The sequence below is a fragment of the Cynocephalus volans genome, chromosome 7, assembly GCF_027409185.1.
Source record: "Cynocephalus volans isolate mCynVol1 chromosome 7, mCynVol1.pri, whole genome shotgun sequence".
NCBI classification, from domain to species: Eukaryota; Metazoa; Chordata; class Mammalia; order Dermoptera; family Cynocephalidae; genus Cynocephalus; species Cynocephalus volans.
The window spans coordinates 13,216,339-13,241,630 of NC_084466.1; the positions used below are offsets into that span (position 1 = coordinate 13,216,339).

Below are 25,292 nucleotides of genomic sequence, written 5' to 3' on the forward strand. Positions count from 1 at the left end.
GGATGCAGGGGAACTACACGGGAGTCCAGGGAAACCTGACCCTCCTGTCCAGCCTGTGATCTGTCCTTGATGTTAGGATTTTGTGTGGAAAATAAAACCACTTGAGACTGAAAACATCCGTCTGAAAAAGAGACAAAGGGGATGGGGGTGGGCAGGAGGAAGAGAGAAGGTGCCCGAGGAAAAGAACGGGCAGGGACAGTGTGAGACGGGGTGCGGGGCCTGGGACGTGCTTCCTTCACTCGCATCCTGCGGGGGCTCGGGCTAGCACTCTCCCTGCCCACGCCCGAGCAGGACGACGCCGCCTCTGCCCCAAGGGGTGACCTCCTCCCCACACAGGACGTAGGAGGACATCACTGAACTGGGAGAAGTTGATACCAATGCTAGTTCTCATTGTGGTCATTAATAATGCAGTGAGGATCACGATAATTAATAATAATAATGATGGGCCTCCCGAGGGGCCTTCCGCTGCCTCCGGATAAAGCGACTGTCTCGTGGAGGGGAGTCATTCAGCGCCGGATGGAGCCAAGCGCGAAGAGAGCGCGCTGGGGGGCACTGAAGTTCAAGTCGACGGCGGTGGCGGCCGAGTCCTTCCCCGGCGGCCGCGGCAGTCGGGCCTCCCTGCGGCAGCGAACTGCAGCGCGGCTCTGGGTCCCTGAGGGAGGCGGGCGCGGGCTCCAGTTCTTGGCTCTGAAGACAAGGCTAGGACAAGGTAGCACTCGGGCCCGACTGGAAGGGAGGGGCGGGTGGACGGGGCAGGCCGCCTGCACCTCGTCCCCACCCTGCGGCCCGGGCCCAGGCGCCCGGCGGCGGTGCAGGCTCTGGGGCCTCGAGCCCCGAGAGCATTCTAGGTGGAGCGATTCTGACACCTTTGATCCTCTAACACTTTTGCCATCTCTTTCTATCCCCCACCAGTCCCCGGGATTCGAAGGGCCAAAGAGGAAGGCGAAAGGGGGAGACTCGGCCACGCCGTCGGGTGGGCGACTTGTTTGGACAAAGCCGTGGGACGCGAGGACCGGAGACTTTTTTGGGGGAAAGCTGCTCCCACTCACTCCACACATCCTAGGGTGGGCTAGGAGACCGCTCTCGGTCTGTGACCTTCCTCCCCACGCCTTGTCCCTTCGCATTTTATTTTTCTGCTGAAAACTAAGATCAGCGCTCCAGACCTACAGGAGCCTGCGGTGGCTCTCCGGCATTGAGATCAGAGAAGCGATTGAACCAACTCAGTGTTGTGAGATCCTCCTCTTCTTGCTGTTTTGCTTCATCCCCCAAAAGAGAAGAAAAGCGCTAAGGCCCTTGAGTTGATGCTAAAATTGCCCTTCGCCCAACCCCCATTCAGTTCTTCTGCTTAGATTGGGGAGGTGTCTCAAAACCCACAATACCCACCGAAAAAATTTAAAAGTTGAATATATTTAAATGGAACCATTTCATTCTTGCACAAATTTTGAGGACAATTGAATCTAATTCCTTTGTCCCCACCCCATGGAAAACCCTAAACGAGTTTCCTCACAGCTTATAATGTGTTCAATGAACTCTCTCGAGGATCAGTAACATATGCCAATTATTTTAATAATTTTGCTTAATATTATTAGGGGTTATAAATTTGATTTTAATAAGGGGTTGATTGCTTCAGAAGTTGGCGCTTGGGCAGCTCGCAGGGCCGCTGGGGAGGGTGAGCCTGGCGTCTGTCACCCTCTGGGTCACACACACACACACACACACACACACACACACACACACACACACACACACACACACACGCACACACACACGCACACACCCCAGGCTGGAGTCTTTCCCTCCCTGTTGAACAGGTAGCGTGGCTTCAGGGTGGCCAGGGTTGCCCTCCTCTTCCCAAGCGCCCCTCGGGCCTGGCTGGCCTGGTCTTGCAGCTCAGTCAACGGCCGGAGGGGGAAGGAGAGAGATGCAGCGGTCGCCCCGCAGCCACCCGCTCTGTCTCTGCCGGCTGAGCCCAGCGCGGCGCCGGGCAATCCTATGGAGGTGTCGCCGCTCAAGTCTTTGCACCGCTGGGGGCGGGGGTGGGGGGTGGAGTGGAGGAGGGGGCGAGCACTGCCACCGCGCAAGGCCTCTCGGAGCCACAGGGACACTCAGAGAGATGTCTTGATGGCTCAGGGATTTAAACATAATTTTCCCTGTCCCTACTCTTTGGTCATTAAAATTGTTTTCGCCTTCCTCCTTAGAGCATCTTGTTTAAAAACCCTGAGCAACTCCTGCAGAGGAGAGACTGCAGACCTTGGTGAGGAGCTGGAGGCCGGGGCCCTGGTCACTCGCTTCCACCTGGCAATTTTTGTCTTTATACTGTAATTCTATTTCCTTTTGCCAAATTCCCGAAGAGGTTCTCTTTCTTTTGGGGTCAACAGTTTTTTTTGCTTCCTTTCCATTCTCCCTAAAGAAAATGAACATGTAGTCTATTTAGCACCTTCTCCTGAACACCCTGCTCACTGGTGCGAAGCTGCTCTGCTCAAGCAGGACTTCTAGAGCAAGCCCTAGGCTTTACATTTCAAGAACAAACTTTTGGTAAAAACAGGCCCCTGTAATCATTAGGCCAAGTTCAAAAACAAAGTACTCAGCTCAGTTTTAAATGTGCAATTAAAAATAACTGTACCTCAGCTTTTCAGAGGGAGGGGGGAGGAAAGAGAGCAGGGAAGGGGGAAACAAAGAATAAGGAAATGTTTAGTGCTCTTCAATCCAGTCCAAACAGCTGAAAGAAAGGAAGGCATCCCCTCAGATAATGGAGCCATTAGAAACTCTGAAGGTTCCTGCCGCCGTTCCTCACAGGGGCTTTCCAAAAATTTAATTCACTCTCAGCTACGACACAAAGGATGCAGAAAATAATTTTGAGACTTTCTGCCAAAGGGGCCGTTTCTAGACACACACCCACCTTCCTCCCCAGGATGCAGGGTGGCGCCCCCCCACTCAGGCACACGGAGCCATACCATGTCAACCCTCAGCTGCCCCCTTCCCGTTCTCTAATAACTTTGCTAGAAAAAATAGTATGGTCATGCAGTTTCAACACAGTTTATTATATTTCTGTATGCATTACTCTCAAAACATATCACAAGAAATGATCAAACCACTTAAACCTTCAAATAAAAAATCTGAAACAGTTTATGCCCACAATTGTACATATTTATAGTTAAGAAACATTCTTTATAAATATTGTTTCCTCTGTAGCAAGTTAATACCATAATTTAATTACAAATGGATAAATATGGTAACGGGTATTTACAGAAGGAAGGGTGTTATTACGGAAAAAGCTAACGGCACGACGTTTATTTCCCCCCCACAATCTTTCATACAGGAACTAACAAATTGAACTTGCAAAAGCACTAAAACATCACATGTAAACCCAGCTAACAGAAAAATACATTCACAAGCGTTGGTGGTGTGTGTGTGTGTGCGTGTGTGTGTGTGTGCATCAGTGTGTTGAAGAGACAGAAGGGAGACTTTGGCACGGCTCGGTTTTTTCCAGTCTATAGTTGCATGAAGTTTACAATCAAGTTGCCTCATAAAAAGGAACACAATATTCAATACCACAATACAAAATAAACCATTTTCTTCCACATTACTTAAAAAAGAAACAAGGTAAACTAAAAAGATAAAAGAAAAAGCCCATCACTTGGGGAAGGGGAGGGCAGGAAGGCAATCCGGAGTTTTACAAATGGACAAACTTCTATACACCAAGAAGCCATTAAAACCACCTCGGGGAAGGAAGGGAGTCCGCTATGTACACAGTTGTCAGAGGACCGGGGACAGGCTGGGAAGGAAAGTGGGCGTGGGGGTCAGCAGGGAGGTTTTGCTCAATATTTTTGTGGGTTTTTTTTATTTTTTACTTCTTTTATATTTTCAGCTTCAAAGACTCCGGAAGCGATATTTTTGCTTTTCATGCCTAGATTATTTTTCTTAAAAAAAAATTTTAAAAATCCTTCTGCTGGTAAAATCATTTTCGTCATCATAAAAATCAGATTCGTAATTTTAACAACACAATCACCAGGTGCCCTGGGCACTTGCTGCGGGGAGGGCTGCTGCGCCGGGGTGGGGACGCGGACAGGGAGACAGGCCCCCCGGCCCCTCACACGTACCATTCATTGAAGTTGGAGGAGAGGCCGCTGTGGCCCCCGGCTGTCCCGCTGCCCCCGCCAGAGCTGCCGCCGCCCCCGCCGCCCGCCCCGCCGCCCCCGCCGCTGCCGCCGCCTGAGCCGCCTCCCGCGCCGCCGCTGCCCGAGCCTCCTCCCCGGTGCACCGCGGACACCGCGGCCGCCGCCGCCGCCGCCGCCGCTGCAGCCGCTGGGGACAGGTTGGAGCTGCTCTGGGGCTCGGCGCTGGGGGACACCAGCCCGGGGGGCGTGGACGACTCGTAGCCGGAGCTGGCGGCCGGGGAGGACTCGGAGCCTTGCGGGGAGGACTCATGGACCTGCAAGACAAAAGCCGGGAGGGGGGACCAGAGGGGACTGGGTGTGAGTGTAGCTGCTGTGGGGCCGGCCCCCGGGGAGGAGCGCCCTCAGAAACCGCCCCCGCAGCCCCGGCCCTTGGGGACCCTCCCAGGCCGGCTGAGGTCGTGCAGGCCAGTGGTGAGCCGGCGCCGCCCGCCGGCCTTGCCCTGCTCCCAGCCGCCGCGGTGGTACCTTCATGTGCTTCCGCAGCGAGCTGGGGTGCGTGTAGGACTTGTCGCACATCTTGCAGAGATAGGGCTTATCGGAGGTGTGGACGTGCATGTGCTTCTTCCTGTCGCTGCTGTTGGCGAAGCGCCGGTCGCAGCCCTCGAACTCGCACTGGAACGGCTTCTCCCCTGCGGACGGCAAACACGGGCGCTTGCAGCGGGCACCCCGAGCTCCCGCAGCCCCGTCCAGGTGGCGAGGACGGAGAAGGGCGGGAGGGGGCTGGGTCCCTGGAGGAGGACGGCTCCCCTCCGTACCCAAACCGAGATTAAATTTCCCGCCTTCCCACTTGACAGTCCTGCTCTTTCATTTCACGTTTTGCTTTCTTTAAGACGTTCTAAGGCATCGGGGGTAGCTCCTGGCCCTGCCTGCCCTTCTATAGGGCTTCCTGGATTCGCAGCTTCTAACAATTTGGTCTCGCCATGGAGAAGCTGTTATTATGACAAAATATTTGGGGCATTATCAAAATCGCACAGGCTGCTGGGCTGCTGTCGGCATCTCTCTGGGGCCAGTAGGCAATTACATTTGGAGTTGCTGTGTGTTGTTTGGGGGCCGGGCTGTGGATAGTGACTGAGCCAGCATTTTTCATCCAAAATTCTGCAAATGAAATTAACCATAATTCTAGCTTCAACCTACAGTCTTTAAAAAAATAAGTTGGAAAAAAGGTAAAATTGGAGATAAGGCAACAGCTAATGATTGCAGAGAGGCACCAGCTAGGGGGTGAGGGTGGACGAGGCAGCAAAACCTTTCAAAATCGCTTTATTTAATTTTCTGGCGGTCCCAGCATCCTGTTGCCAGAATTCCAAATGCTTGGAGTCATTTAGAGGTGTGAGAACTCCAACGTCCTTCCACTTGGAAAGGGGGCCATTTAACGTTAAATTCCATTAGCACCTAAATTGTTTCTTAAAGACATCCGCTCAGACACAGGACTCGAAAGCGAGCATTTCATGCAAATAAATTTCTCAAATTTTAAACCTTGTTAAAAGCTTGTCTCGCACCTCGGCTCCCTCCCGTCCCGAAAGAGAACAATAGGCCGCCGGCGCATCCGCACTACGGAGTAAATATTGACGGGGGAAGTCGCTAAAACACTTGGCTTTCTTTTAGGGAATCGTCTGGCACGATTTTGCCTGGGACCTGGTCATGGATGAATAATCTGTGAGGCGGGAGGCGCGTTCTTTGGCGGCTCCCTGTTCTCACGCACTCGATCCCCCTGCGGGCCGCGCTGCCCCGGGCTCTCGCTGACCCGGTCGTGGGTCCAAGTTTGGAATCGCAAACCCTCTCGTGCCCATTAGAGAATTTCACAAACTGCTGCAAAACCACCGTAAAGCCCCCGCGACCCACCCCGAGACGGGCTTTAAAAACACTTTAAAAATGAGGAATGCTTTACAGCTTCGACTCACACCAGGCTCATTTAATGGGAAACAGTCCTGGGAAGGGCGTCTGGACCCCGAGTAAAATAAGTGGGAAAACACACAAGCCAGTCAAACACAGACGTACACCAGGAGCAGAAAAGCACATTCAAACGAGCTGGCAAAATCCTCGCTAGGCTCGCTTCCCGGGCACCGAGTTGGAGAGCAGTTTTATTTTGTGCGTTCTATTTAGAACGGAAATTATTAACCGGGACTGAGCAAACGAAGCAATTGCATCACCCAAGGCACACATTTGATGTTACGCTGATCATTTGAAACTCAATTTCCGCACATGGAAAAACCCAGCCCAATAATACTCTTTCATCCTCCAACAAAAACAAGCCTCTTGGCTCTCACGCAAACACAAAAACCGCTCATCCCAGGGCCCTGGCTGGCGGTCGGCGCCCAGCGTCAGCACACCCCCCAGCCCCTGGTCCCTGTCCCGGCCCGCGGTTACCTGTGTGGGTCCTTTTGTGGATCTTGAGGTTCTCGGAGCGCGCGAAGACCTTGCCGCAGCCCGGGAAGGGGCAGGGGAAGGGCTTCTCGCCGGTGTGCACGCGGATGTGGTTGACCAGTTTGTACTTGGCCTTGAAGGGCTTGCCCTCGCGTGGGCACTCCTCCCAGAAGCAGACGTGGTTGCTCTGTTCTGGGCCGCCGACATGTTCCACAGAGACGTGGGTCACCAGCTCATGCATGGTGCTGAAAGTTTTGTTGCAGCTCTTCTTGGGGTTGCTCAGCTGCTCAGGGTCGATCCACTTGCAGATGAGCTCCTGCTTGATGCACTGCTGCCGCATGTAGCGGAAAAAGGCACCGGGGTGGTGGTGGTGATGGTGGTGGTGGGCCGCGGCCGCTGCCATGTTCATACCCATGTTCATATTCATGGGGCCGTACTGGTTGTGGAGCTGCGCCGCCGAGTAGGGGTCGGTCCGCGGGCTGGCCACCTGGCGGTATTGCTCCGAGCGCCCGAACACCTCGCCCGGCAGCCCGAGGCGCATCTGCCCGTTGAGCACATTCTGCGAGCCGTGCGGCCCGTGCTGCTCCGGGAGGCCAGGGAAGAGGAGGTGGCCCTGCGCGTCCGAGTGTGCGTGGTGCAGGCCTCCCGCGCCCGGCCCGAACAGCCCGTGCTGCCCGCCGCCGGGTGCTGAGTCCCCGAAGCCGCGGCTGCGGAAAAGGAAGTCCCGGGTGGAGTTGAAGGGCGGCCCAGAGTAGGAGCCAACGTGCGCGGCGTGGGGTCCGAGCGCGGCGGCGGCGGCCGCAGCCGCAGCGGAGCCAGGGTAGGCACCGGGGCCCTGCGACGTGAACGCCGAACTCTGACCCGGGGACAGCTCGTGCGCGCCCGGGTTGAGCTTGAAGGCTCCCATGTGCGCGGCGGCCGAGTCCACGAAGCCGTTCTGCGCCGCCGCCAGGCTCAGTTCGCGGTCCTGCATCTCGGCGGCCGCCGCCGCCGCTGCGGCGGCCGAGTGGTGATGGTGGCGCGCGAAGCTGCCCACCCCGATGGCCGGGAACTGCGGCCCCGCGTCCAGGAGCATGGCCACCGCGCCCGCCCGCCCCGCCGGTCCCGGCGAGCCCCGCGCCTCCGCGCTGCCTCGGCTCCCGCTCCCGGTCTGCGCCGTGCGTCCGGCGGCCGCCGGGCTCCGGGCGCAGGCGGCGCTGCTAGTGGCGGCTTCGGCCCCGGGAGCCGCGGTCCTGCGCCCGCCGCCTCCGTCGCCGCCTGGATCTGCCTTGGGCGGCCGGGCGCGGAGCGAAGGCGCGGCGAGGAAGAGGAGGCGGCGGCGGCGGAGGCGCGGGAGGAGGAGGAGGAGGTGGAGGAGAAGAGTCCAAAGCCAGGCGCAGAACCAAAGTGTATTAAAGGAGCTGCGCCGGGGGCGGGCGGGCAGGGCAGGGGAGGGCGGTTGGGAGGAGGGAGCGGGAGGGAGGTGTGGGGAGCGGAGCCGAGAGGGGGGCCACCGGGGGGCGAGCGCCGCGCCGCGGCCCCCACCAGCCCTGCGCGCACCCGCGCGCGCACGCACACACTCACTCGCTCGCACGCCCCGCGGCCCCGGGGCCGGCCGCGCCGAGCGGCACCCGCAGAATGAAATCACGGCAGCGGCGGGGCCACGGTACCCGAGCGCCGCGGCCCCGAGCAGGTCCGGCAGGCGGGCGACGAGAGGAGAGCACGGAGGCGAGCTCCGCGCTTGGCGCCCGGGTCCGCGAGCCAGCCGCTCCACCTGACCGCGGCGGGGGCTCCGGGGCGGCAGGCGGAGGCCAGGCGGCCGCTCCCTCCCCCGCGGCCCTGCTCGCGCCGCCCCGCGCGGCGGGTATTGTTGGCGCCGCGGCCGCGCTGTTTAGCCCTGCTCGTCCTCCGCGCTCGGCATGGGCTGCGCCTCGCGTAGTCAACTTGCAGCGGCCGCGAATTCCCCCCGATGAAGGAAGCAGCCGCGCCGCTCCCTCTTTCTTTAAGTTGGGCCGGAGGAGGAGGCGGGGGAGGAAGGGGGGACGGGGGCTGTGGGGGGGGGGAGGCGGCGGGGGAGGGGAGCGGGCGGGCTGGGCTGAAAAACAATAACAACAATCAAAAGTGAGCGCTCGCTCGTCCCCTCCCTCTCGCCGGCTGGCGCTGGGCGCGGGACCCGGAACGGGCGGCCGCACCCGCGAGGACCGAGTGGAGTCCGCGGCCCGAGCGAGCGTGGCGAGGCCAAACCGGGTCCCCCCACGCTCGGCTGCGCCGGGCTGAGTTCGCCCCCGCGTCTGTTTATTTCGGGGGCGCCGCCACCGCAGAAGCCCTTTCCTTTTTGTTTTGTGTCCCTCCTTTTCCTCTCCCCTCCCCCCGCGCCCCAGTCTCCCGCTCCGAGCCGGGCCTCCCGGTCACACCGCCCCTTTCACGGTGGCTCCCGCCCCGCTGGCTCTCCCGGCGCCGCTATTGGCCGCCGCGGGCCCGTCAATCCGGCGCCCCCGCCCCGCGGCCGGCCCGCCCCTCCTCCGCTGCGCCCCCGGAGCTCCTCGCGGCCGAGGCAGCCGCCGAAGGTGCCCGCGGCCCGGCCCGCCAGCCTGCCCGGCTTCTCCCGCGCGCCCGGCGCTGCGGCTCCTCGTCCCTGCGGGCCGCGGCGCTCCTGGGAGCCGGACGCCAGGCGTGGCGTGGCCCAGGCACCCGGGCCAAGTCGCTTTCGGCCGGGCCGGGAGCGGGACAACGCCCCAAGCTCACGTCCATCCGCAGAGGCCGCCGACTGTCCCGAGATCTAAGCAGCTGCTGGCGGACACCGAACGCTACGGGGACGCCGGGCCCAGGCACCCCTGGCCGCTCGAGACGTGCCCAACAGCCAGGTTGCCCGGCAGGAGGCTCTGCGCGCGGGAACGTGGCCCAGGGGCCTGTCCCCTGCCGGTTGGCACGCTCCCTACGCCCCCCCACCTTCGTAACCTTGCTGTGTGGCATAGGAAAGACAGGTGCAGGCCCGTGGGCAGAGGTAAAGCCAGGCACGCTCTTCCTCCCGCTCTCCGGACGCTCGCCCAGTCACCGCCCCCGCCCCGGCCCCGGCCCCGGCCCCCACCCGCCCCGCGGCTGGCTCAGCTCCCCCCGCCGCTCGCGTCCTGCTCCGATTACAGCAGTAAACACTGGGCAGCGGCCCCAGCGAGGGAGGGGGTTGTTTGGAAGTCGTTGAAAGACAGTGTCACCCTCGGGGTGGATGCCCAGAAGCCGGGGCCGCTGCTTCTGTGGGTTGGGAAGTGTGAGGACGCCCGCGGCCAAGCGAGGCTCAGGCCGGAGTTTGGGCGCGGGTCAGGCTCAGGGCCTCCGGAAAAGAAACTGCCAGACTCGCAGGGCTGCAACCTGCTACCGGACACGCCTCCGTCTCTCCGAAGCGGGTAGTGCCCCCCGGGCGGTGGCCGGGCCGCGAGGCTGCTTTACGCGCCGCGCCTGGCCGGCCCGCGGCCCTGCGGCTCCCGCCGCCACCTGGGTCCCGCCGTCCAAAGCTCGCGCTCTCAAGGTAACCAAAGGGGGAACAGCGGGCCCGGAGGCTGCGGAGGTGTGAAGGGACGGCCTGAGGCCAGCACCTTTTTCCGCCTCGCTGGCCGGGAGAACTGTTTTTATTTACAAATCTCTGCGAGTTGAAATGAAATTCAAGTCAGAGAAAAGAATCAACGTGCATGTCCACATCTGATGTTGCAATGAAATCAACAAAAACGCGCGAAGGACCCTCTAGCTCGCTCTCGCTGGCAGGACCCCCGCTCTTTTGCGCCCGCACAGGCAGCTTCTCCCACATAAGCGGGTCTCTGAAGGTTGGAGCCGGCCGCAGCCACTTGCAGGAGGGGCCCTGCGCCCTCCCTGTGTCGCCCCTTCCCTGCCATCGGAGGGAGGGGGGGCTGTGGCCTCTTGTCTGAAAGCCTGGAGTTCGCCTGGAAGCCGGAGGTTCTCGCTTTCCCTGGAAGGAGGAAATGTGCTCTTTCCCACACCCCTCTTTCTGTGCATAAAAGTTTGCCCTCCACGGCCAGATGCCAAACTGGCTCCCTAGACGGAGAGCGACCTCAGGGAGAGGGAGACGGAGAGAGAAAAGAGAAAACCTCCAGGCAGCAAGGCCACGCTGCCATGTGGAGGCCGTGGAAATTTGCCCAAGTGCTCAGTCTTTCCCACTTACTCCCTTGTTGGTCGACTTTTGTGCGGGCGGGGCGGGGCGGGCTAGAGGAGAGAACTCGCGAAGGTCTGTTTTAGAGAGTGGCTGTGAGGACAGCAGCCGCGCACACCCAAAGCCCTCGCCCCCGTCCTCCCTTTCTTCCTCTCTCCCCACTCCTCTCTCCGTCCCCTCTTTGACCCATTCTCTCCTTTCGCTTTGATCCCCCCTTGGCTGCGCCCGTACTTGGGGACGGCGCGGCTGGGCGCTCGCTCGCGCTGGGTCCCGGGGGCCGCGCGCGGCCGGGCGGTGGGGCGGACGCCTTCGTTCCCGCCGGAGACCCGCGGGCTGGGCCCTCCTGGCTATTCTTTGCCGGCACCAGTTCTCCTCTCTCTGCAGGATATAGAGGAGCTGAGCCAAGTTCAAAGTCACGTCGCCGTCCACCCTCACAAGTGCTTCATTTCTCTACAAACCGCAGAACCCCTTTCCTTTATGACAGCATTTTTTTTAAGGAAGGAAAAAGAAGAGTGAAGGAGAGAGAGCAAGAAAAACAAAACAAAACAAAAACCTGCAAAGGCCTTAAGAGTTATTGCCTCGAGAGTAGGGTTCCTTGGATGAAGGGGGGGAAGGAAAAGGGCCAAGTTGCATTATGCACCGTGAGAGTGAATTCAGTTTTTCAACAGGTTTCTGGAAGAACCATCTGCGGCGGTGTCAGACCCGCAGGACCCACAACTGCCTCCATCGGGCAAACGTGTTTTCCCTTTGCATGTTTCACAAAATTGTTCTCTAGAGCTCTTACGGAGCCTGCGTTCCTCTGGGCGGGATCCGGGGCGGGCGAGGATCCGGATCCCTGGGCTCGCGGGCGGGCCGGCGTTCATTGCCCGACAAGTGTAGGGAATGGCAGCACAATCGAGAATTCCGGGTGTTTAAAAAAAAAAAGAAAATCCCACGAAACATCCAAGCGCTCATTAACCGAGCACCTCGTTGCGGTTTTGGGGCCTCTGTGAACGGTGTTGAATGAGTTCCTCTGTAGTACGACGTGTATCTTATGTACATATACATAGATAACGTGTATATATACACACCATACTCTCGCACACACACGGGTACACATGGCTGAACAGGAGAAGCCAAAGACGAACAAGCAAACAAAACTGACCTTTAAATTGGAAAGCAGAAGGAAGCACTCTCGCCATACCATTCAAACTTTTAATTTCCTTCTTAAGGAAAAGAGTGAAAATGGGGGTGGGGGGAGCTGGGAGAAGAGATGGGAGAAACAAGTGTGGAATAGGCTGCCTATATAACCCAGCCCCCCCCCCCCAAAAAAAGAGGATTTCACAGGATTCCAGCACCATGGACTGTATCACAGACTCATAAATTCAACAAGATCATCAACAGGATATTAAGTTGCAGGTCACCTTTGATTCAGCCGTCTCAGCCACTCCTGGGCCGGGTGACCCCTGACCCATGAAGGACCACATGTGTGGTAGAGGCGTCCCCTCTGTAAAACCCACCTAGAACAAAAGTTCTTTATCAGAACTGTAGAGAAGTGTTATGTAAAAGGGGAAATTGTGAAAATCTCAGCCAACGTTGTAACTTTTAAATACCATTTTTAAGAAGGGGGGGGTCGAGTGGAGGTGTCACAGGATAAGGACCTCTCCAGTCTGCTAAAAGCACTTCTTTTCCTACAGTTAAAATTTACTGTTCTGTAACTGGGCTTATAAAGTCTCTATATAAAATATATGCTCTCCAGCAGTTTGGTGATAGGGATGCAAATATTTGTGTATTTGTTAAAAGTGACTCTGAAGCAAACAGCAGCCATTGGCCTCCCCTGCCTTTACCCCTGCATTGGTATTAGTGGTTGTAGTTTTGCAAAAGGAAGAGAATTGTTCTTACTTTTTTGTCTCCTGTTTGCTGATGGGAGTGTTTCTATCACTGCAAAACAAAACAAAAACAAACAAAAAATCAGGAGACATTAGTTTACATGAATGTGTTTAATTATTCTGAAGCCCTATCCTTTGGGCTCCCAGGTGAACTACATCCAGGGAGGTTGAATACTGATGACAGGCGAGCAGCTTTCCAATAAACTGCAGTATTATTGCAATAGACTTTGTACTACAATTTATGCTGTCATTCATAAATAACAATGCCATATGTCAACCATATTGCTTACATAAGTAAATCTATCAACGTGTCACTATTTGATTTATCTCAACAGCTTCTTCAAATATTGAAGTATAGATATTGGAAGGGGTGTGGAACGGGGGAGAGCTACCAAAGCAATTTGAGATTTGTTTTTTAACTGCACAACTTCTATTCCTTTATCTCCCATCCAAAAACATTCTAAAAAATATGGAATAAAGTGGTGGAGAGGCATATCTTGGGGCGGTTATATGAACTGTGAACATGTAAAGGGGTTTTGTGATTCTTGTTTTCAGCTTTTGAGCATATTTTAGAACACAAAAATTGATGTGTTCCCAATAAATTACCAATCATAATGATCCAATGTAGGTAGGTCAAAGGCCTTTCTCCAACAACCTCCATCTCTGAGAGTGAAAATGATTGATAATGAAATGGGAGTATTTGATGACAGGCCAGTTTACTCAACTTATTCTTTAGTAGTGGAGAAGTAGAGAGAGTGATCATTTTTCAATGACTTTTAACCACAAAGGTCAGGTGGAAATGGGATAGATCCAATTCTTGACTATGCAAAACTACAACAAAAACAAAAATAAAACAAAAGAAACCCCCAGGGAATCCTACATCCAGTCATGGCCACATAGTACCGATCTTCTGCCTCTTATCTTCATTAAGTCCACGTACGTGACAGAGACCATCAACTTTAGCAAGAAGAACGTTTTTGGTTACTCTTTAGCCCCACACAAGTCTGTGGAGCCTGAGGATTCAGCGCGAGCTCAGAAGGGCGGCGACCCTCGCAGAAGCGCTCGGGGGTCTGCGCTCAGACCTCTGCGATTCGGGCCAGACCACCCGAGGCCCAGTGGCAGCTCCCACGCGAGCCAGATCGCGAGTGGCGGGGGCGGAAGGGTGGGGGACCTGGTCCTTGCCTCGTGCTGACGGGGCGGGCGGCGAAGAGAGGCGTCGGCGGACCTCACTGCCCAGACGCCTGGCGAACCTGATTCAAGAAAAGCCCTTGAACCCAAAGTCCCCATCACTTTCAGTCGTGACGAAACTCGACTCAAAGGCAGCTTTCCGGCCTCTTTGCCCACCTTGCCCCGGCTTTTAGAGAGGTCTGAATGGCCCATAACTCTCTTCCCAGTGTCTGCTAGCAGCCCCCCGCCCTTGCCCCCGTCGAGCACCCATTGGCGCCCTTGGACTGGGCTTCGAAGGTCCTTCGATTCCTCCGGTAACTCGGGGCTCCCAGTTCGCCCATGAACCCGCTTCCGGCGTGGCCCAAATGGCACTAGAGGCGCCAGACCCGCCGGGCACCCAGCCCTTCTGCAAGGAGGCCGTTCTCGCAGAAACCACGAGGGACCAGCGAGTCGTAAAGCAATTGCAGAGGCAATAAAAGGCGGCTCGGTGGGTCCCCCAGCTCTTTTCTAGTTCACCCCATCGTCTCCGAGTCACCCCCTCCCTCCCCCGCCTGCAGAAACAATAAGACAAAGGCTCAAAAGCCAGGAAACGTCCAATTCACTTTTCTTAGAGTTTATCAATTGCCCACACCCATCTCAGGAAACTTGGCTGTGTTCACTGACGAAGGAAGGGCACCGGGGAGCCGGGGAGCCGCAGTCCCCCATCAGCGCAGCAGGAAGCCCTAAGCGCCAGCCGGAGCATCCCCAGAGACCGGGTCCTGCGGCCTCTGGGCAACTGAGCGCGACGTGGCCGCCGGGTGCCGGCCAGCTGGGCATTTACTGTGCCTCTCGCCTCCTCGGCCTGTTGGCGCCTTTGTGTACTGGTGGAAGGAGGTTGGGTTCGGGGTGCAACTGAGAGGTCTGGAAATAGACGTCCCCAAGACCCCCTGTTAACTCCAGAAAGGGCATTTCCAAGGCTTGCCATGCTGCTGCCTCCATAAAAGCACCTCCGCTGCACAAGCGCAGACAGGGGCAAGAGTTTTGGGGATTGGCCCTGATGACCAGCAACACTTCGAAATATGGGGCTAAATCCACAGGAGAACTGGCATAACGACTCCTATAGCCTCCTGCTTTTTCAACTACTATTATAATTTTCTTCAACGCCCTCGAAATTGTTGGTGTTTATTTAGGAAGTGTGAAACAGTTTTTGGGTCCTTAGAAACTCGGGATGTTAAGGGGTTTTGATTTGGTTCCCAAGTAGCTTGAAAAAGAAACAGCGCACCTGGGGTCAGGAGGGTCATCACAATAACAAAAAGCACGTCTACAAAATAAAAAGCTCTTTTATAAAGAAAGGCAATCCCGGAAATCCACCGAGAGCCTTCCTGATGACCATCTAGCTAGGCCTATTCTCAGGTTTAATTGGCAGGCGGTTTATTGGCGCCTTATTGGTGTTGATTGAAATTTTGCTCCCAGTCCTTTCTTTTAAGAATTAGCATCTCAAGTCGATTTACCTGAGTCAATTATCTTTTTAGAGTCTGGGTTTGGTCATAAATTTGCAAATATTCATTAAACTCCCTTTGTAAATATCCCTCTTTCCAATCTCTACCCAAATCTCTGTGATTTCCTAAGAAAGTCTTTTCTTTTTTAAGGCTTCCATAAAAAGAAATTGATCAGGGAGTTATATTTGAATTAAGACATATTAAATCGATGACAGATACATATCACGCTGTGTTTAACAAGAGTTGTACAAGGAGGCAGGTTCCAGATTCCGCACGGCTCTGCTGCACCATTATTCACATTTTTACAGCCTTTCCTTCATGCCTTCACCCATTAAACCATTAAATTTCAGCAATTCAATAAAACAAAGCAGTTATAATTTTGACGAAAAGCTATTTTGAAGAGGGTGGAGGTGCCCATTTTATTGCGCAATAAAAATACTCAACAGTCCATATTAAAGGCTAGGTTGTATTTATTTTCTTCTTTCTTTGTTCATTCTTCTGTTTTGTTTTTGCTTATAACCTGCAAGATTGAACTCAAAGCTGACGTTACTGCAAGTATTGATACTCATTGTCAACAAATTCAAATAAAGGAAACTCCTCTGAAATGTTCTGAGAGGAAACGAAGAAAGTGGGGATAATTCCAAATATGATGCTTCCTTCGTAAACCATCCACAGAGATGGCACAGTTCTCGATTGACCTTTCCCTGGTTGGCTTATTTTAAGTATTTGAAACGAAAGTTGCGAAAGGGCTCATACTCTCCAAATACAGATGTGGATTTTGTCACTATTGCTTATTAAAATTTCTTCGTTGTGTTTCCACTCATGCCTTTTTTATTTCCCCGTATTTGAACTTCAATGAAGCTTAAAAAAAAAAAAAAAAAAAAAAAGACCCATTTGAAATTTGATGGTAGTATTGTCTTTGTTTGCCTGTCACTTTTATAAGAGAAATGACATTCCCAAGGCTCTTAAGGAAGCTCCTGTTAAACATTGTCCACACCAGTGGAAATGGAGCTATCGAATCAACTCTTTTGAAAATATGCCTTATTACTTCCCAGAACCATCACCTAGATGATGGCTTTGTGCGTTCTATTTTTATTTGGACTGCAAACGAATCAAAGTAGGAACATGTCTTATTGTATCTCAAAAGAAAAAAAAAACGCATTCAAACTATTATCGCTTTTTTTTACAAATAATTTTACGAAGGACAGCAAAATAAAAAACTGAAAACTCTGACTTTGTTGTATATTTTGGAACATCACAGATTTCAAAAATGCTTTTAAAAAACTCTGAAGTGTCACTTTTGAGTAGTAAAACCCCTAATTTTGGAGGTCCCACATTTCTCTGACCCTCCAAAAGTGATTCAGGGACCTGTCTCTATTTTTTTTTTTTTTTTTAACTGATTTGATAGTAAACCGCTGGAAAGTGGCGGGACTCGCTTACAAAACAAACAAACAGCTTTTATGGTTTTCAAATAAGACGTCTTTCGAAGGTAGACAGGTTTATTAGAAAACGATAAGAAAGTGAAAGCTTATTCTAAAATAAATAGCAAAACTATTTCTTGATTTTTAAATAATATTTTATTGGTTCAGTTCTAATTTGCCGTCCTTTTAAAGAGACTGAGGCGCACATGTGGAGCGTGTTCTGGACTAGGAGAAATTCTGCATAAAGGAATTGCTACTTGGCGGCTTCCCTCCGCAGAGATGCCGTTTGGCCTGCCCTGCCACTGCATCTGGGAAGGCAAAAGTTAGAACAGCCACGACATATCCGTCCCCCGCCCCTCCGGTAGATCTAATTGGAAGTGGCAGATCTAGAACCGAAGAGTAGTGAGATTACACCTCGAGCCAAATCCTTTGAACCAGGTTGAAAAGGGCTCCATGAGCTAAAAAGTCGAGGTAAAACGGTTCCTTTGCGGGAAGATTTATTTTGACTTCACCTGGTGTTTTGCGGAACCAAATCATTCAAGTTGTTTTGCAACCAATAGACTTTACTAATCTTCGTCATTCCCTCTTCCGTCTGCGTCCTAAGTGAGCTCCTGGCAGACTGGGGGTCCAAGCAGGAAATTTCTAGCATCACCACTGCAGGTATCACGACGGGCTGTTCACCCTCCCCCCCACTCCCCCCCCCCAGAGAGCAGCCCGAGGCTGTTCCAAGGGAAGTGGCGGTAGGAGGTGCTTGGAAGGCACCTTGGGTGCTAGAAGGGAAGCAGCGAGCCGCAGGCGGAGTCTTTTGAAGTTGGGGGTTCCCTCCCCGCCCTTTGCTCCTCGGGGGTCCCCAAACTCTAGCCAGCCCGCGCACCCTGACCGCGAGCCTGCGCACGCTCTCCGCGAGGCGCGAAAAGTGAGCGCCGGGCGCTAAGCGCGCAGGCTCCGCGCAAACTTTCTGCAAGTGCAACTTGGACATCCCCGGGGAGGCGGGGAGGCGGGGACGCGGGGCTCCAGGGGCGGAGCGGGCGCAAAGCGAAAGCGTAGGCGGCCGCGAGCACGGGGGCGGTCCCCCGCTGGGCCGACGGCCTGAACGGGAGCCAATCGGGCAGCCGAAGCTGCTGCCAATCATGTGGCTCCCTCCAATCCCACCCGTGCCATTTCCAAAATCTCGGTCCCACTGTGCAGCTCAGATGTGTTCGCTGTGCCAATCGCTGGAGGACAGAGTGGGGACGGGAATAAGCGGAGTGGAGGCCAGGACAAAAGAAGTTAAAGGGCGCCTACTACATACATGTTTCTGAAGGCGGGCGGAGGGAAAACGTCCCCCAGTGCGGGCCTATGGGTCTGATTGTGTAGTTCTGATGGAGCCCCCTGTGAGCAAGAGGAACCCGCCAGGGCTCAGATTAGCGGATTTGGCAATGGCTCAGGCCCGGCTGCCTCAGAATATGACAGGCTTCCCGGCGCTGGCCAGCCCGCCCGCCCACTCCCAACTTCGCGCCGCCGCCGCCGCGCACCTCCGCCCTCGAGACCCGGGCGCTGACCCCGGCGTGGCCGTCACCGCGCTCGGACCCGAGCACATGGCCCAGGCGAGCGCGCCGGGCCTCAGCCCTCCCTCCCAGGCGCTCCCGGCGCAGCCCGAGGCTCCGGCGGCCACCGCCCGCGCTGCAGCCTCGGCCGCGCACCCCGGCGGCGGGGGCAGCAACCGCGCGCGGCCCTCCGCGCCCCCGCCCTCGGCCCCTCCCCTTGCTCGTCCCCCCTCCCCCCCTCCTCCTCCTGCCCTCTCGGGCTACACCACCACCAACAGTGGCGGCGGCGGCAGCAGCGGCAAAGGCCACAGCAGGGACTTCGTCCTCCGGAGGGACCTTTCCGCCACGGCCCCCGCGGCGGCCATGCACGGGGCTCCGCTCGGAGGGGAGCAGCGGTCGGGCCCCGGCTCCCCCCAGCACCCGGCCCCGCCTCCCCACTCGGCCGGCATGTTCATCTCGGCCAGCGGCACCTACGCGGGCCCGGACGGCGGCGGCGGCCCGGCGCTCTTCCCCGCGCTGCACGACACGCCGGGGGCCCCCGGCGGCCACCCGCACCCGCTCAACGGCCAGATGCGCCTGGGGCTGGCCGCGGCGGCAGCAGCCGCGGCGGCCGAACTGTACGGCCGCGCCGAGCCGCCCTTCGCGCCGCGCTCGGGGGACGCGCACTACGGGGCGGTGGCGGCCGCTGCAGCCGCCGCCCTGCACGGCTACGGAGCCGTGAACTTAAACCTGAACCTGGCGGCGGCGGCGGCCGCGGCTGCAGCCGGGCCCGGGCCCCACCTGCAACACCACGCGCCGCCCCCGGCGCCGCCGCCGCCGCCGGCGCCCGCGCAGCACCCGCTCCAGCACCACCCCCACCTCCCAGGGGCGGCCGGGGCCTTCCTGCGCTACATGCGGCAGCCAATCAAGCAGGAGCTCATCTGCAAGTGGATCGACCCCGACGAGCTGGCCCGGCCGCCGCCGCCGCCGCCCCCGGCCGGCGGCGCCAAGCCCTGCTCCAAAACTTTCGGCACCATGCACGAGCTGGTGAACCACGTCACGGTGGAGCACGTGGGCGGCCCCGAGCAGAGCAGCCACGTCTGCTTCTGGGAGGACTGTCCGCGCGAGGGCAAGCCCTTCAAGGCCAAGTACAAGCTCATCAACCACATCCGCGTGCACACCGGCGAGAAGCCCTTCCCCTGCCCCTTCCCGGGCTGCGGCAAGGTCTTCGCGCGCTCCGAGAACCTCAAGATCCACAAGCGCACTCATACAGGTGGGTGTCTGTCCCCGGCCGCGCCGCGCCGCCGCCGCCGCCTCCTGCGCCGCCGCCGCTTCCGCCGCTGCTTCTCCTGCTCCTCCTGCTCGCCCTAATTTTTCCCTCCTTCTGCTGCTTTTTTTCGCATACGTATAACCCGGACATGTGACTTCTTTTTTTTCTCTCCCCCCCTTTTTTTCTATGAATAAGTAATTCGATAGCACACACAGGCCCGGCGCTGGGTCCCCACTCGGCGGAGTCTCCAGCGCGCCCTCAGCCCCTCCGCCGGGACCAGCCACGCGCTCCAGCCGCCGCCGCCGCCGCCCCGGAGCAGACGCAGCAGCAGCAGGAGCAGGAAGGCGCCCAGGACGGTCGGCAGCCCCCATCCGCCCGGCCCCGGGAAGTCGGGGAGGGCGATGGGACGGGGGGCCCGGGCCGCCCCGGCGGCGCCTCCCTCCCCACTTGGTCGCAAGCCCCGAGCTGTCGCCGCGCTCCGAAGAGCGGGCGTGGGAGGGGCGCGTGGGGCTTGCTGCGGTGTTGGGACAGCTCGCTGTGGGCCCTTCGAGGAGAGCAGCCCTCGGACCCCCGGGGACCCCTCCCCACAGGCACGCACACTGCCCAGCCTTACACATCCCACGCGTCACCACGTGCACACAGCTCACACTCACGCCCTCCTCATGCACACTCCCCGTTCCGGCGACACCCATGTGCCCTCGCACTCACGCCCCCACGCGCCGTCACACAGCGCCCGCTCACACGCGCCCTGGAGGGTGCTGGCTGCTGTCCTGTCGAAGGAGGTTCTGGCTGGAGGAGTTCGGGGCCTGCCATGGTCGGTGGGGCCTACCCCTCCGTGGAACTTGGGAGCCCCGGGCACCCCACCCCAGGCCCTGCCTACGGGGGTGTCATGGCCCCGCCGAGGGCGGCTGCGGCGTGGGGCGGTGGCCTGGCTCCTGAGGCTCGTGTGCCCCCTCTGAACCGACGAGCGTGTGGCGGAAGCGCTGATGAGCGCGAGCGCGGCCGGGATTTATAGGGACAGGCGATATTACCCCTCGGAGGACACTTAAGTAACTGGAGTTTACGTTCAGTAATCACTGGGCTGATTTATCGCGCGGCGGCGGCGAGGGGGCAGGCCCGGGCGGCGGGGCTGTGCGGGGCCGGGGCGCCCCGAGGCTGCTGCTCCTGCCGGCGACACCCACGGGGCTCCCCTGGAGACGTTTTCCCAGGAGCCCCGTTGTTTCCTAAGCGGGATCAGTCAGCCTGCATGATTTTTCCAGAAGGAAACTAACCTCGAGGCTCTCGTAAAAACGCCGTGGCCCTCTAAGCCAGCCGCTTATCCCGATGCCCAGCACTTCACTGTGGGGCAGGACCCGGGACAGATAATCCAGTCCCCAAAACGCCGGGCGTGCGGCCTCGGGCTCTTCGCGGCTGCCGGGAGCTGATGCAGCCAAGGCCCCTGCGGGACAGGCCGCTCCCTCCGCCCCCACGGCGGCAGGGGGCTGGCGGGTATGGGGGGCTGGAGACCCCAGCGCCTAGGGGACCGGGCCATGTGGTGTTGTGGCTCCACGTCGCGTGGATGGGTGCCTTTCCTGACCCCTCCTGGCGGCTGCGTGGGCCCCGCCGGTTCAAACTCATTCCCACGCCGGGTGTTTTTGGCGGTCCTCGGGCCGCTTAGCCCCTGGGCATTGTGTCCAGAGAGGCGGCATCCTGGACTTCCTTCCCTCCCCACCACGCCGCTGTCCCTTTTGGGGGTCATCCGGGATCCCAGAAGACACTGACCAAAGGGCTGATCCCTGGGCTACTCCCGAAGGCCTATGTCCTGACCCACGTGCCCCGAAGTCCGTTTGTGACTTCCTCGGGCTCCCTCTCGGGGAGAGGGGACTGGTAGGAGCTGGAATTGTCCACAGGAGCTTTCGATACTGTCCCACAGGCACCATGTCTCTGAAACTCTGTCATAGTTAGATTCTGACATGGCCCCTCTGTCAGAGGCCGAAATGCAAACACTGGGGTCTCTTGGCCTTTCTAGTCGGGTAGAACTTGCTCGCTGCCTCCTTCGGCCTCCAGAGTGACACGGGCCATTCTGTCACCCTTTCCTTTTTTCCTCCACTCTCTCCTTCCACCTCTCCTTTATCCCTCGTTTCCTACCTTTCTTTCCACTCCCCATCTCCCTTCACTGGGTCTAATTGGTTCTCTTTCTCACGTGCAGTGGAGGAGCCAGCAATGTTCAAAGCATTTGTTCTCCACAATCCGGGCTATGTAGGTTGTACAGAAGCATCAGAATTCTAAAAAACAGCACCGCACATTTGCATGGGGTGAATAGGTAAAGCCACTTAAGCCTCCATACTTGAAGAGCTGATGATGATGTTTTTAAAGGAATGCTATGTTAAATTAGTATTATCTCCAACACAGACAAACCTGGACAAATCACTGATGTTCTGATAAAAAAGAGAGTAACTTTGTTTTTGTTGCAGCTCATCTACAGAGAATTTTTAAAGATTGTGGTTATCATTGTGAGTTCTGTGCTTTCCCTCTGTTTATATAGATCAGTGTAGGAAGTTCATTTGACTAATGTCTAATTTCATTTTTGAACAATATTTCCAGGTAGGGGAAGTTATATTCCAGGCATCCAAATGAAGCAGCTATTGGTGAAATATTTTTTTAAAAAACCACTGAAATATTTTTATTTAAATAAGAATAAGAAAATTCACCACAGATATTTACAGACACTGAGTCTTAATAGTTTCTTTTCAAAAATAAATTATCCAAAACAAAGGAAAATGTGATATCTAGTGTGTCAACAGAGTAGCTGCCAATATGTGGAAAAATTTAACTTTATTTTTTAAATCATCTGAATATGAGGGTACTTCAAAAAGGTCATGGAAAGATTCATATTATCTTTTACTTCTTTTTTTTCCACTAACTTTTCAAAGTACCCCGTTATAAGAGGAAAATATTGTTATACAATAATAGGAACGAGATGACCTGTTACATTATGGACTTGTATGTCAAGTTCGGACATACTAGGGTGAGAGGGAAAATTCAAACCGTTACCTGCTGTCTTTTTTGTTTTTTAACACTAAGGTGTAGTGTGGCTAAATTTCTCTAGTTGTCTTATTAAATATTTCCACTTCCTGGACTACAGGCCTTGCGTTTAAAGTCGTTATGTTTCTGGGATGGTTAGACCAGCTTAAAGGGGTGATAGACCCCCGCCCCCCACAAAAAAAGTCTTCTGACTGTTAAGCAACGTAAAAGGCTGTTAGATCAAGTTTACTTACGGCATAAGGTAAATGGTAGGTTCTGGATGAGATTTGTGGTCTTTATTAAGGGTTGTTACGGTTCTGTTCCACTGTGTTCTTAATCCTCCTGCAAGTTGTGAGGAGAGCTGAGGCCAGCAGCCTGTTCTCTGCCCAGCCAGCCTTGTAAAAATCCAGCGGTGGGATTGTGTGTTTCACAGGTGGCTTTATTTCTAAAAAGAAAAGGATCGTTTATTTCCTTTCCTTTCCCCCACCCCACATCCTCTCCTGCTGTCTCTTTCCATCAGTGAAATCCTGGGGAACACTGAAACAAAATGCTGTCATTATGACTTGACTGCACCCCCAGTTTACTTTTAGTTTAGTGTTTTGTTTTTTTTTTCCTCTTTTTCCTTATATTCTTTTCCCTGCCTATGGCTTTGGAAGTATCATTTTATCAGTATTGATCTTGACAGGGAGATCTCCTACTTGTATTTTTGGGTGTACAGATCCTGAGGAGAATGTGGGAGGTGAGGGGTCATAGGTGGGTTTCAGTCTTACATCCTGGGCCTTACTGCAGTCATGGGCCTCTCACCCTGACCCCTGTGGTACTTCAGGGGCTGACATCTAGCCTCTCACAAGACCCAAGCAGAGCCTCCAGACCAGTGGACTGCAGGCCCATCTTTGAAGTATCCCCTTCCCTTTGCATCCTGGAACATTAGGAATTAGGAATAGGGATTAGCCGGGAGTTGGTCTTTGGGAGAAGGGGAAAACATCCTCAGTTCTGCTGCAAGATTTCTTTCTCTTAAGTGAGAGATCTCTGGAAAGCCATTGTTAACCTTTCCTGTGTTTTGTTGCAGGGGAAAAGCCTTTCAAATGTGAATTTGATGGCTGCGACAGGAAGTTTGCCAATAGCAGTGATCGAAAGAAACATTCCCATGTTCACACCAGTGACAAGCCCTACTACTGCAAGATTCGAGGCTGTGACAAATCCTACACTCACCCGAGCTCTCTGAGGAAGCACATGAAGATTCACTGCAAGTCTCCACCACCTTCTCCAGGAACCCTTGGTTACTCATCAGTGGGGACTCCAGTGGGTGCCCCCTTGTCCCCTGTGCTGGATCCAGCCAGGAGCCGCTCCAGCACTCTGTCCCCTCAGGTGACCAACCTCAATGAGTGGTATGTTTGCCAGGCCAGCGGGGCCCCTAGCCACTTCCACACAACTTCCAGCAACGGAACCACCTCCGAGTCTGAAGATGAGGAAATTTATGGGAACCCTGAAGTTGTGCGAACGATACATTAGAATTTGTTATTAATAATAATGAGTGACATAATATGTGGGAGTCCTTGGACCACATCCTAACCTAAGACAATACCGAGCCTGGGACAAACCCGTGACTCAGACTTGCCACCGGGTCTAATTAGCCCTATTTATTCAGTATAAAACCCTATGGTGTTTGTACATTTAGTTAATTTAATTAAGATATTTGGGCCTTTTTTTTTTTTCTTAAAAAACAAACAACAACCAAGCTGGACTTGTACATTGCAGGGGGACAGGACTGGGGGCAAATTGTACCAAGAGAAAATGAATGGAGAGATTAATGAAGATCCACACTGCCAATGCAATATATATATATATATATATATATATATATATATCTTTTTTTTTTTTTTTTAAGGGGAAGAAAAAGAGCATTAAGTCAGAACTTAACACAGCAACAAGGCCCTCTGCATTTCCTGGAGTGCCTCTTGAATGCCTTTGACACCCTAATGTGGGCTGCTTTTGAGCCTCCTTGTTGGGCCCTAATTCTACAAAGGCCTCTTGATTGTAATCTACACACTTGCTGCATTGCCAACAGATCCTGGACTGTACCTGTGTCCAAAAATATTTGTAAAAACCCTTTAAGTTCTAATATTTGTAATTTTTATTTTCCACTCTTTTATCACTGATCCCACCTTAACACAATATTTTTATATAGGACTATTTCTTTAGTACCGTACTTATGTGATTGAAAAAAGAAAGATGCAGCAACCTTAACGTATCTCCAAATATTGTGCTACTGTGATTGTTCAAGGAGAAGTGGAGAGAAAAAAAGCTGCTGCAATAGACAACTGTGAAACTGTGATCTTTTATAAAATAGAAAAAATTCAAGTGCTTTCTTTTTCCGCTATGGTGGTTTTCTTTAAAAAAAAAAAAAAAAAAATCTTGACATCTCAGATGCTGCCTCCTTTCTGTGTCCAAACTTCTTGTGTAATAAAGAGATTATGTTTTGGATCATAAATTCTTTGGGATGCCAACATTCACAGTCAAGTCTGAGGAGATGTAATGATGGCATCACGCCTATTTTTTTTTTGAAAGCTGTTGTTTTTAAAACAGACCAACCCCTCTTTTATATTGTTGTGTCAACCTTTTAAAAAGTCTTTATTTTTCAATGCCTGAAGCTGCATTTTAGTGCATCTTCTTCCACCTGAGCACTGAGCACACCGACCTCTATTCCATTTGAAAATGACAGTGTGTGAAGTGTATGATTTACATTAAAAGAGGGGAGGGAGTTGCTATACATATTAAAATTTTTAAAAGGTTTATAGTTACCACCAAACACTGATGAATGTGTGACCTTTGCCAGAGCTGTCAAGCTAGGATAAAAAAGGTCAAGGACCTAGGACAATAACTCTTAGTCAATTTATTTTCGG

General features: G+C 54.8%; 2 protein-coding genes across 2 annotated transcripts; one reads left to right on the top strand and one right to left on the bottom strand.

The window, feature by feature from the left end:
* Nucleotides 1-4,090: 4,090 nt before the first annotated feature.
* Nucleotides 4,091-7,614, bottom strand: ZIC2 (Zic family member 2). The gene is made up of 3 exons (XM_063103376.1): nt 6,543-7,614; nt 4,644-4,807; nt 4,091-4,432 (listed from the first exon to the last, which is right to left on the bottom strand). Exons 1-3 carry the CDS (start codon nt 7,612-7,614, stop codon nt 4,091-4,093), a joined length of 1,578 nt encoding a protein of 525 aa, XP_062959446.1.
* Nucleotides 7,615-17,902: 10,288 nt separating this feature from the next.
* Nucleotides 17,903-23,901, top strand: ZIC5 (Zic family member 5). The gene is made up of 2 exons (XM_063103436.1): nt 17,903-19,389; nt 23,459-23,901. The coding sequence occupies exons 1-2, from the start codon at nt 17,973-17,975 to the stop codon at nt 23,899-23,901; spliced, it is 1,860 nt and encodes a 619-aa protein (XP_062959506.1). The 5' UTR covers nt 17,903-17,972.
* The last annotated feature ends 1,391 nt before the right edge of the window (nt 23,902-25,292 follow it).